The sequence below is a fragment of the Camelus ferus genome, chromosome 12, assembly GCF_009834535.1.
Source record: "Camelus ferus isolate YT-003-E chromosome 12, BCGSAC_Cfer_1.0, whole genome shotgun sequence".
Lineage (NCBI taxonomy): Eukaryota > Metazoa > Chordata > Mammalia > Artiodactyla > Camelidae > Camelus > Camelus ferus.
Window position 1 is genome coordinate 32,248,050 of NC_045707.1, and position 13,339 is coordinate 32,261,388.

Genomic DNA, 13,339 nt, shown 5'->3' on the forward strand with positions numbered 1-13,339 from the left:
GACTTAACCACCGTCTTAACCTTAACCTCATTCGATAAATATTTTTTGACCATTCTCCACTGTGAACCTTCTCTTTCTGCTCTTGCTGCTATAATGTCTATCTTAATCATTACTGGAAACATAAATTTCATATACTTGAAAATTCTTTAATATTGGAAATAGAAACAGTGACATTGGTTTAAGCCTCTGATTATTTCTAAATTGCAGGCAAAAACTGTATTATCATGCAACAAAAGCTATGACCCACTTTACAGATGAATGTGTTAAAAAGTACGAGGCATTTTTGGATAAGTCAGAAGAATGGATGAGGTAAGTAGACTTTTGGGGGAGTGATTGGTTGTTGACTGCACAACATACAATTTAATGCATGTTGTATGTTTTAAGTTAGAATAATATTTTATTAGACTGCTTATTAATTGGTTCTTTTTGGTTTTCAGAAAGATGCTTCATCTTAGGAAACAGTTATTATCCCTAACTAATCAGTGTTTTGATATTGAAGAAGAAGTTTCAAAATATCAAGATTATACGAATGAGGTACAGCTTCAAAACTGTCTAGAAAAAAAACTTTTTCCTATTAGGAAAAATTAAAATAAAATTCTTCTCAGTTTATATCTGATAATGTTTGAGAAGAGAGAAATAGGATATTAATATGCCTGTATTCAGCTCTGCTTGGCCCATCTGTGATACATATTTTGAGCTGAGTTTTAAGAACTTAGATATTTTATGATTAAAAATGTCTAATAGACCATTTTTATCATCTGTAAGAAAAGTTTTTTAAAAGAGTTTTGATTTTAAGTATTGTATCATTGATGGTTTTAAAATTAAAACTTAAAGCTATAAAGGGCTTATTAAAACCTGTAACTTTTTTTAATTGTAATATAGTCAGTTTACAATGTGTCAATTTCTGATGTACAGCATAATGTTTCAGTCATACATATACATGTATGTATATTACTTTTCATATTCTTTTCCATTATAGGTAACTACAAGATATTGAGCAAAGTTCCCTGTGCTATATAGTAGAAATTTATTTACCTATTTTATATATTGTAGTTAGTATCTGTAAATCTCAGACTCAGACCAGTTTATCCCTTCCCATACCCTTTTCCCCCTGGAAACCACAAATTTGTTTTTTATAAAACCTATTAACATTTGATGTATGATCTATAGTGAGTATTTTGTTCTGTGATTGATATGGGATTTTTTTGTTTTGTTTTGTTTTGTTTGATGTTTTAGTTACAAGAAACTTTGCCACAGAAAATGTTTGCAGCCTCCAGTGGGATCAAACATACCATGACCCCAATTTATCCATGTTCTAACACATTAGTAGAAATGACTCTTGGGTAAGAAATTTAGTATTTCGTAACTTAATGTTTCCATTTGTTTTTATTTCATTTTGTGATCTTGCTGTTTTATTTTGAAATGTTTTATATTTGTTATGAATACTTTTGCTAATACTTAATGACTTATGTCAGGTTTTAGTTCTCTAGACTGACCTAAATATAATTCTAAAACCCTTTCATACTTTTTTTGAGCAAAGGTACTTATTTGTCTTTATTTTGAATATTATAGTATGAAGAAATTAAAGGAAGAAATGGAAGGGGTAGTTAAAGAACTTGCTGAAAATAATCATATTTTAGAAAGGTGAGTAATGCAAAAATCCTTCTGCCCCGGTGATTATGTATACAATTAAATACCTATACATATATCTGTACTTGGACCTGCCTGTCTTCCTATAGCAGTATGTTCAGCAATGGGAAAGGAATATTAAGCCAGAACCCTTAGATTTTATGAATTTTGTGGTGCTTTTTAATGTGTCTGGGGTTGTTTGGATAAAGACAAGTCCTCTGTGATTGATTCCATTTTATAGACTCACTGGTTAATAGAATTCTTTGAATCTGTCTGTGAAAACAAAAATCTTTTGCACAGTATTTTTCAAAACATTTTCTCATTAGAACCATAATCTTCAGTTTTGGAATCAGAGTTGCTAATGAGATGCCAGCACTCTGACTAGTGCTGTGTAACTCCCAGAGCCCTCTGCACACCTCCTTGCACATGAGTGCCGTCTGCTTACGGAGTTCTTGGAGGAGCCGGGTGTCTGCTGGCCTCCACAATCCTCAGAGATCAAGGAGAAAGAGCGTTGCAAAACGTGCAGAGCCTATAAAGCCACTTTTGGTGGCTATTTCCTTATCCGGGTTGCTCAGAGAAGTTGAGTCCTGTTTGGCTCGGGAGTAGACGCCTTCTCTTTCAAGCCCTTAAGGGCTTCTCCACAGCTTCTGTCACCCCTAAAATGCTCATGCAGTTGTTTCACACCTGTGTAGCATTTTGTACACTTGCAGGGCATTTTCACACTGCATGACCGCACTGAACGTGCCTTCCAGCCTTGTACGGGGCAGAGCAGATAGCCTGTCCGTGTTCTACACGTACTGAAACTCATACCTGAGGAGATGAACTGGAGCTGGACCCCAGCCTCCTGTCTCCTCCCATCAGCTTCTCCTCACCAGCCCTGTTCTCAAATAAAAAGACCAAACAGAGGTTCCTGAATCTTGGAAAGATTTACTCTCAGGAGGTCACATGATTTTCGAGTTACATGCAGAAAGTTTACCAGACACTTCTGTAGGATTGTCAGGTTTTTTTTTAATGAATTTAATGAATTGTTACAATTTTTTCAAACAACATACAATTGTAAAAATTGAAATAAAAGACTCCACCTGCCCTTTCTCATACCTCCCCACCCCCACAGAAGTAATCACTATTAATAGTGCATGTGTGTTTTATAGGAATGGAATCATTCTGTTCATACTGGTTTAGTCTTACTTTCTTCACTTAAGGCTGCATATGAACGGTGCTTTTTCATATCCTACATATAGCTGTATTTTTCTCATTTTCAACAGCGGCCAGGTATTCCAATATATAGACCTACCGTGGCTATTTAGTGCATCCCTATTTGTTGGGCACTTAAGTTGTTTCTGACTTTTCACAGTTACAAACCATGGTTCAGTGAACATACTTATGTGTATATCTTCATAGATTTGTGTAAGAATTTTTGAAGAGTTGATTTCTAGATGTTTCTAGATGTGGAGTGTTGGGTCAACAAAGGGTGTACATATTTAACTTGATAGGTGGTGTTAGTTTACTCTAAAAATTTTTTTTACACTTCTTTCCTGAAAGATATTCTCTTTACTTTCTTTTTCATTGACATATAATCGATTAACAGTGTTCTGTTAATTTCTGGTGTATGGCATAGCAATTCATTTATATGTGTGTGTGTGTGTGTTTGTGTGTGTGTATATATCCATGTCCATATATATATATTTCTTTTCATATTCTTTTTCATTACAGGCCATTACAAGGTAGTTTATTCTTCGAAAGGCTTTGTTTATAGTCCCATTTGCAACACTGAATGTTACCAGTTTTTTAAATATTTGCCTAATTTGTTGAGTAAAAACTGATATCTTGTTTTAATTTGCATTTCTTTGGTTAATAGTGATGTCAGACATCTTTTTATATGTTTTATATGTTTATTCAATTTTTTTTCTGTGAGTTGCCTGTTAGGTTTTAAAGTCTTTTCCCTTTTGGTTTATAGCAACTACATAGTAATTGTCTAACTCTATAACTTTTTACATATGCATTCAGTCTATAGTTTCTTTACAACTTTAGCTAAATCCTAAATTTATCCTGTAAGGGTAAAGATTAGAAAGTAGGAGAGACTATTAAAATATGGTTCACAAAATTTTATATTGAATCAATTATGTTTTTTGGAATAAAATCCCCACTTCCCAAAGCATGTCCAGTAGCTTGTGTTTTATTTGCAGGTTGGACAGTGTATGGGTAATCAGACATGGCAGCATCATAACTTAAATGTTAAGTGACCACTGAAGGATTTATACCAGAGCTAGTCCTTGTGCAGTGTCTCCATGTGGATATCTATCACTTCAGATTTTTTTATATCTAAAATCTCTTAACATCATCCTTCCCAACTGTTTACCCTCTAATTTCCTCTTCTTCTTCCCCTTTCTCCTACTCCAGTAAACGTAAATTACTTCAGACACGTACTCTTCTTTACTCCCTTTCATCAAGTTTGTAATCTTCCTTCAGAATGTTTCCTTATTCCCCCTCATCAGCCTCATTTAGATCTCCTTTCCCCTCACTTGCGAGCCATGGTAATAATCTACCACCTACTTCCTTAACCAGCTCTTCCCATCTGTTATGGGTTTTACAACCAAAACAATCTTCCTAAATACTGCTCTAATCATCCCACTCCCTTCGCTCAAAAATTTCTAAACTGTTACCTGAAACATGAAGTCTGAATTCATACTTGAGGAGGGAGGATTTAGCTCTAGTGGTAGAGTGCATGCCTAGCATGATTGGGTCCTGGGTTCAATTCCCAGTACCTCCATAATAAATACATAAATTAAATAAATAAATAAACCTAATTACCTCCCATGCCCCTCCTCCCCAAAAAAGCCAAAAAAAAAAAAAAAAAGAGTTCAAAGAATATATACACACACACACACATATACATACATACATACATACTTGAATTGAAAGAATATAATAGTCTGGCCCCAGCCAATTCACCCAACCTTATTTCCCACTGTTCCCCAAAATAACACTCTCTTCTAGCAAGGTTCCATTCCTTACCATCCCTTAAGTATGTTATACTGGCTCCCAACTCCACATCTTTGCTTATAAATTCCACCCCACCAAAAAGAAATTACCCATCTCTTCCTTACACTTTCCAGATTTCATCGCTCCCCATTTTCTTCTCAGAAGTCTTCCCAAGCCACTGAGTTGTATTTTTTCACATATTTATTATACCACTGTGTTTCAGTAAGAAATAGAGCAAATTATAGTTGGTTAACTGTTTAAAAATAACAGTTTATTCCTCTGCAAAGTATTTTATATTCTTCTTGTGGGCCAAATAGATGAATCTTTTGAGATTGCCTTCTTTCTTTTGTGTTTTAGGTTTGGCTCTTTAACCATGGATGGTGGCCTTCGCAATGTTGACTGTCTTTAGCTTTCTAAGAATTTTGAGGAAAATTTTAGTTTGCACAAGAAAATAATGTTGAGGCATTAAATGAATGCTTCTATAGGTGGTCTTATGTTTCTACATTTCACCATTTGGTGTGGCCATGTAAATATGTACAATACTGTAAATACATAAAAAATATATAAATTTTTGGCTGCTGTTAAGATGTAATTTTACCTTTTAACATTTATATGAGGACATTTGACCTCAGTGATCACTTAGAAGAAAGCCATGACTGATATGTTGAGACACTGATCCTCTACTCTTCTGGAAATGAGTCATTATCTCTGACTGCCTCTGGAAACATTTTTAGGTGGAGCCAAACTTGGCATTCTTACAAATCAGTAAAGGCTGATGGTTGCCTCATTTGTAAGTGGTAGAATGGAGAGGTAGCTTCTGTGAGTGGGGAGCGGAACCGAACCACTGTTTTACTAGGATCACAGGTTTTTTGAGAAGGATAAAGTGGCATTACCCCAGTTATCCTCCTATCTGTTTAATTTCAGGTCTGTTAGTGAGCAAACATTTATAAGAGATTTAATTATTAAAAACTGTTCATTTTTATTTTGACCGTAAATGTATAATTGTCTCTAAAAGTTTAGAATCATTTCAACTGTTTTAAGCTGTATATTTCTTCTTTACTTTAGTTCTGCTTACTACTTCATGAAGAAATATCAATAAATTTCTCAGTTTTAATGTAAGGAGTTTGTATTTTTCTGTGTACAACGGTTTGAGAAACAAGTTATCTTTTGAAAGAAATAACATGGGTGGTAATGGTGAATTATTCTCAGAAATTGGACGTAGAGGCAATTTTGTGTCTCTTCTAAACCTGCTGATTCCAAGTGTAGTAGAAGTTCTTCTGTAAATGTATGCTATATAAATCCAGAGAGAACCTTCTTTGAAAAATGTACCCAGAGTTCTAGACTAAAGGATTATGCTCAACAAGAAATTATTTTGTCTAGCAGGATTTGATTTTGGTTTTGGTTTCTGACTTCTCAGATTTTCGAAGTGTGATCGTGGACAACCTGTATATCATAAAGAGATCATGTCCTAAAGAGTAAATAAATTTGGCTACCATGAACATTGGAAAACTGAAAACGGATTATGATGTTATTTGAAATCTCAAATTGATGCATTATTGTAGTGGGGAATTTTAAGTGTCGCATGTACACATTATACAAATAAATGCATGGGTAAATGACTTTTCTTTTATAAATACAGTCACCCCATTGTCAAAAACTGTTTAGTTTGAGAGTGTGTGAGGCAAGGGGGTGTTTAATCTCTCTCAATTTTAATTTTCCATCTGACCGTCTAACATGAATATCTTTAACTAGGTAGTTTAAATGTTTATATCACTGGATACTACAGTACAATTTTACTTAAATTATGTGATCAGTCAATGTATTTGCAGACTTCATTTTTATTTAAGCACCTGTAGGAAAGAACACCAGTGCAAAAACTTGCTGTGGAGACTGTATAAGCTGTATGGTAATAACAGTTCTGTTCCACATTAGTATTGCTTAAGACTTACTGTTTTATTCCTCATTACAGCAACTTGTAAATCAAACATTCTTGCTTTCAGTTTTACCCTCAAGAATGCATCCGCATTCAAAACACCTTAAGTCAATAAATACGTGGTAACATTGGTCTGCTAACCAAATTTTCAGTGAGTATTGTAAGTGAAATTAGCTTTAAAATAAGTTACATCTTCAGTTTAGTAGCTTTTTTTTTTTTTTCCAGTATTGGGATATATTTCCAAAAGACAGGGATTAAAAATATTGTGTTTAACAAATAGATGAGTTAGTTAAAAGGGATTAACTTTTTTTTTTGTAGTGTCCCCTTTTTTATTGAGGTATAGTTGAGGTACAATAGTATATAAGTTACAGGTGTATAATACAGTGATTCACAATTTTTAAAGGTTATACTCCATTTATAGTTATTATAAAATACTGTCTGTATTCCCTGTGTTGTACAGTATATCTTTGTAGCTTATTTTATACCTAACAGTTTGTACTTCTTAATCCCCCACCCATGTATTGCATCCCCCTTCCCTTTCTGGTAAACACTAGTTTTCTATATCAGTGAATCTATCTCTTTTTGTTATATTCAGTAGTTTTTTGTATTTTTCAGATTCCACATAAAAGTGATCTCATACTATTTTTGTCTTTCTCTGTCTGACTTATTTCACTTTGCATAATGCCCTATAAGTCCATCCATGTAGAAGCAAGTGACAAAATTTCATTCTTTTTTATGACCAGGTATTATTTCATTGTGTGTATGTATTTGGGTGTATATATAGTTATAATTCTGCCACATCTCTTTGTCCATTCATCTGTCAGTGGACACTTGGGTTGCTTCCATATCTTGGCAGTTGTAAATAATTCTGCTAGGAACACTGGGGTACCTTTTCAAATGAATGTTTTTGGTTTTTTTGGATGTATACCCAGGAGTAGAATTGCTGGGTCATAGCGTAGTTCTATTTTTAGTTTTTTGAGAACCCTCCATATGGTTTTCCACAGTGGCTGCACCAATTTACATTCTTAACAACAGTGTATGAGGGTTCCCTCTTCTCCACATTGTCGCCAACACTTGTGTTCTTTTTGATGATAGCCATTTTGATAGGTGTGAGGTGGGGTTTAACTCTTAATGTAAAAGAAAAGTTATAGTTGTAACAGAAGAAGAAATAATCAAAAATTAAATAAGTGAACGTAAAGTTCGAAAAAAGTGGTATCTTCGAGTCAATAAGAAGGGTGTTAGAGGTTAGGAGAGAACTGTGGAAAATAATCCCATAACATCTTCTAAAGGTCCCACTTCAGTTATTTTGGAGATTACCAAATACAGTAGAAGTGGCTTATAGACCTCATTACACCGTGACAAGCAGAGTGCCTCTTCTTAGATGTAAAAGATCTTTTCCTCAAAATATTTCTTTAAAAATGTAATATCTTCATCGGTAAGTTATCCATAACATTTTGTTTGTTTGCTTGTTATTTTTTAGGCAGTGAAGTTCACTTTTTGTGGTGTTCTGTGCTAAAAATAAGAAGTATGTTGTTTGGAATTAGGAAAGGGATTGTCACTAGGAATAAGCAGTCTGAACTAAAATGTCGAAAATGTATTGTCCCTTCCGAATCACAGCCACAACCAGAGCTAGTCCCTCATTTCTGATTTCACCCTTCATTCTACTTCACCCTACAAGGGCGTTGTATGCACTGTGCTTTGTCTTTGAGGAAGTGCTGCGTAAAATTTACAGTTACTCCAATTTTTAAAACTGAAAAGAGCTAGGGCAGACACTGTTGAAAGGAAGACATAAAGAAGTCTTAACACTATTGCTGTAGCTAGATCCACCACTCCACATCCTACTTTTAAGATGAAAGTATCTGGAAAAGTCTTATGCTGTTGTTTTAATTGGACTTTCTCCTCACTTGTCCCTTACAAGCAGACTCCTAAGCAAATTCCTAAGAAATTATGAGAATGGAATAGAAAACAAAACATCTGACCTGGAAATAAAAACAACCCAATCAAAAGATGAGCAGAAGACCTAGATAGACATTTCTCCAAAGAACACATACAGATGACCACAGGCACATGAAAAGATGCTCAGTATTGCTAATTATGAGAGAAATGCAAATCAAAACTACAATGAGATGATACCTCACAGAATGACTATCATCAAAAAGTCTGTAAATAATAAACGCTGGAGAGGGTGAGAACAGTACGGAGGTTTCTTAAAAAACTAAAAATAGAGTTTCCATAAGATCCAGCAGTCTCACTCCTGGGCATTTGTCTAGGGAAAACTAATTCGAAAAAATACATGCACCCCAATGTTCACAGCAGCACTACATGTCTATCGACAGATAGACTGGATAAAGAAGAAGAGGTGTATATACAGTGGAATACTACTTGGCCACTAAAAAGAATGAAATAATGTTGTTTACAGCAACATGGATGGACCTAGAGATTATTATGGTAAGTGAAGTCAGTCATACAAAGATAAATATCATATGATATCAGTTATATGTGAAATTTTTAAAAAATGATACAAATGAAATTATTTATAAATTGGAAATAGACTCACAGACATAGAAAACAAACTGTGGTTACCAAAGGGGAAATGGTTAGGAGGGAGGAATAAATTAGGAGTTTAGGATTAACAGATAGAAGCTACTGTACATAAAATAGATTAACAAGGACCTACTGTATAGCACATAGAACTATATTCAATACCTTGTAATAACCTATAATGGAAAAGAATCTGAAAAAGAATACATATATGTGTATGTGTAACTGAATCACTTTGCTGTACACCTGAAACTAACACAACATTGTAAATCAATTATACTTCAATAAAAATAAAGTAAAGACAGCTCTAGAGAAATGTTCAAAGAGTCAAAAATCAAAACAGAACTCTGGAAATAATCTTGTTCTTTTATGCACTTCTAGACTTGTAAGAATCAGTCAAATTATTTTTGGGGGGATAATTTCCCGCCAAGGTTTAAAATACATATTTTTCCAGTGAAAAATGTATAAAACAAATGGGATCAAGGCTGTGGGTTTAGGAGGTAGCTTGTTAACCACCACCAAGTCCTATGAATTGCAGTGGACAGCTCTGTTGGATGCTGTGTTAGTGGCTATGAAAGTAATTGTATTTCTGTGGAGGAGGTGGGGCATGGTGGGGGAGTGTCTGTACTTAAAAGTTATCAACTGTTACATTAGGTTAGAGTTTCTGAAGCTTAAAACTCTTTCTTTAGAAAGAACATCTATTAATACAGTTTCTAGTTATGAGGGCTAAGGTCCAAAGGACAAGCTAAAGGAATGACAGGGGAAGGGGATTTAGGGCTAACAGGTGGTCCCCAGACATACTGGCCGAAAGGGAGTTCACAGCTAAAGTGTCAGATGGGGGTGTTGCTGTGTTTTCCTCATCCATGCTCTCTGTGGAGAGCTGCTCTGGAACACACTTCCAGCCATGGCCATAAGAAGTGAGTTGAACAAGACATTCAGAAGAATAGCCCAGCTCTTTTACTGGTTCCCCAAATCACTGACCTGCTCGAAGAATCGGAAATCCAAGTTGCTCTGGAGCCAAGGTGGAGGTAAGTTATCTGAGGCTAATGCTTCATTTGAAATACATTTTCTTCTGTTCCTAAAATGGAGCCTCCCTCAAGTTGGGGGTGGGGGGAGATAAAACTCTTAAAGCCTTTCAAAAGTGTTATTTAGCATGGTTATCTGAAAAATTGAGAGAAAATACAGCAATTGGAAGGTGAGCTATTAAAAGCTATGAACATTTTATAATCCAGTTTTATGTTTTTTAGGCATTTGGGTTTGGAGAAGTTTTTTAGAGAGAGATGGAGAATGTTTAGCTTTAAAAAACAAGTGAAAAAAACAGCTCATTTTCAATGAATCTCAATTTGCTTGTAGACTTAAAATATCTTAGAATAAACAAAAAAGAGTAAATCAAGAGCATTCCCCTCCTTTTCCTGGAAAATTTAAAACATCAATGGAACTTACATTTCTTTGGGTCAGTTTATATCACATTTTAGTCGAGTATTAATGTGTGATTTTAAAGCACCTTAAATACGCTGCTGTGTAAAGTTCTGCATTTCTGTCCAGTCCTACCTGGCTGGGATGTGAGGGGGTCAGAGAAGAGGGAATTGAGGCAGGGAGATGAGCTCTCCAAGGCCAGAGCACACTTTCTGCAGAGCCCAGCTCTTCCTACTCTGCACTGGGGGGAGGGTTGGACATGCCACCTGGACCAAGGTAAGCAAATTCTCTTCCTTCACTGTGTTTCACCTTGCAGCTGCGTTAAAATTCCAGTTATGTTTTTTTGACACCTATGCAGGTCTGCATCTTATGTAAGTGCTTGACATTTACCCCTTGTCTGATAGATCATCAGACATAATCTGATGAGATGTTAGATGACCCAGCACCAGACCCTCCTTTAATTAACACAGAAATGACTGATCTGTATTCACCAAGGAAGGGAACTTACAAACTATGGGGCCTAGTACATTTCAGTCGTCTCTTTTTTCCTTGAATTGGTATTTTCTTTCATTCTTTCTCATTATCAAAGACTGTGGAATCTAACTTAGAAGTCCCTGTGTGTGTGTTTGTGTATATATCATCCTTCAGGTATGGAATAGCATCATTTGGGATTTTAGAGCCCCAAGGGAACTTAGAAAAGTCATCTTCTCCAATTCCTTCATTTTAAAGTTGAGTAAACTGCCCCCAAATGGTTAAATATCTTAACCTTCCAAAACTGTCACATGAGAAGAACCAGAACTTTATCCTAAATCATCTGATTATTTGTCCAGTGCTCTTTTTGCCACTCCGCAGTGCTATGGTTTGTAAACATCAGAGAATGTGAATATGAAGCTGGGTTATGACTGCACCCTTTGTCCGGTATGCCTCACCCGTTAGTCACTCAGTAGCCATCTCTGCTGTCAGGTCGACTATCACAGTTATCACTGCTTGCGTTCAAGTCACCCTTGTTTTACTTAATAACGGCCCCAAAGCACAAGAGTAGTGATGCTGGCAATTCAGATCTGCTAAAGAGAAGCGGTAAAGTACTTCCTTTACGTGAAAAGGTGAAAGTTCTCAACTTAATAAGAAAAGGAAAAAAATTTGTATATTGAGGTTGCTGAGATCAACAGTAAAAAACAAATCTTCTATCCATAAAATTGTGAAGGGGAAAGAAATCTGTGCTAGTTTTGCTGTCACACCCCGAACTGCAAAATTTACAGCCACAGTGTGTAAGTGCTTAGTTAAAAGAAAAAAAGGTATTAAATGTGTACAATAAGATATTTTGAGAGAGACCCCATTCACATAACTTTGATACAGTATATTGTTCTATTTTATTATTATTTATTGTTGACCTCTTACTATGCCTAATTTATAAATTAAACTTTATCATACCTTTGTCCGTATAGGAAAAAAACATAGGGCTCAGTGCTATCTGCGGTTTCAGACATCCATCAGGGGTCTTAAAACATATCTCCCCTGTGTCTCCCCCACAGAGGGTACTGCTGTATTTTATGGATAGCCTTCATCAGTGGATAATCTGTACCTAGGAAGTTTGGTCATTTATTTTTCCAAAGTATTGCTTGCTAGTATTCTCATTAGTTTGAAGATTAATAGCCTGTTTCTTAAAATCTTTTTACTTACAGTCTGATGAAATAGTCATTTGTTAAAAGATATTACCCCATTCTAATGAGGTTAGTTACATATATGCCTTACAGAATTATATATCTTTAAGAGCAGGAACTGTCTTTTGTTTTTCCTCCAATGTTTAACACGGTATTTTGTATAGTGGGCAGTTAGAAACCGTTTGTCTTACTTAATTGATTTATGAGGACAGTCATACTGGATTTGAGTTGGATGAGTTAAAGGAACGAATTGACTCTTAGAAATCTGCTAATCCCTGGAGATCCTCTCTCCAACCTTCTGTGTAGATTTATGGATTGCCACTACCTACAAATAGTTCAACGTCAGGTCACTTCTTTGGAATTAAACTCTGTCATTCATCAGCATCCCACAGTCATCTACAGGTTGCCACAGAAACGTGCCCAGGGTTCCCTAAGGACATCTATCCCAATCAACCCAACTTGAAAACTTGAATGGTCTAAAGGCAAGACCAATGATTGATATTTAAATACTGCTAATTCAGGGAAGGCTCCCAAATAGCTTTATCACCATGGAACTGAACACGGCTTTAGCTCACGCTCCTTCGTTTCTTCTCTGTCTCCCCATATCCACCTTAGAAGGCATTAAGTTACGCTGAGGTATGAATTAGGAAGAAATAGAAAAGATCAACAAATCTAAATTCAATACGTATTTTAATCATGTCACTAATCTATGGTCTTAAAACAATGGAGAGTGGTGCCCTGGAACCATTTGATGCCACATTTGATGCCCTGGAACCATTTCTAACTGAGTTATGGAAGCTCACCTGTGTATGAAAAGTCCAGAGCTTGAGTGTATTGCAGTCCAGTGGGAAGAGCACAAGACTTTGCCATCAGACTTTGCTTCTGCTCCCAAGAGCTGCGTTACTCTAAGCAAGTAACTTCAGTGTCTCTGACTTGAGCTTTCTTGTCTGTAAAATGTATGGATTAGATTTGATCTTAAAGATAGCTTCCAGCTTCATAAATATCACAAAACTAAGATTCAGTAGTATAGACAAATCAGCTGCCTGGTTGCTGGAGAGAGCAGAAGGGAGGAAGTTTTCTTGAATTCAATAGCATGTCGCCATGTTATTCATCTGCAGAAACAGGACTGCCATTAATTGTCATTATATCTGAGACCTCATGTTAAATCCTGTTTAAG

General features: G+C 35.6%; 1 protein-coding gene across 4 annotated transcripts in view; it reads left to right on the top strand.

Annotated features, from left to right (window-relative positions):
- Positions 1–6,910, top strand: part of TBK1 (TANK binding kinase 1) — a 40,994-nt gene extending 34,084 nt beyond the window's left edge. Inside the window, exons 17-21 of one of the 4 annotated variants that reach the window (XM_032493327.1) lie at positions 208–309; positions 438–534; positions 1,237–1,343; positions 1,573–1,644; positions 6,029–6,908. In XM_032493327.1, the coding sequence (XP_032349218.1) occupies positions 208–309; positions 438–534; positions 1,237–1,343; positions 1,573–1,644; positions 6,029–6,083 (433 nt within the window). In that variant the 3' untranslated portion in view covers positions 6,084–6,908. Of the gene's footprint in view, positions 1–207; positions 310–437; positions 535–1,236; positions 1,344–1,572; positions 1,645–3,342; positions 4,949–4,968 lie in introns of those variants that run through there. The other 3 variants (XM_032493328.1, XM_032493329.1, XM_032493330.1) reach the window with 3 other exon arrangements.
- Positions 6,911–13,339: the final 6,429 nt, after the last annotated feature.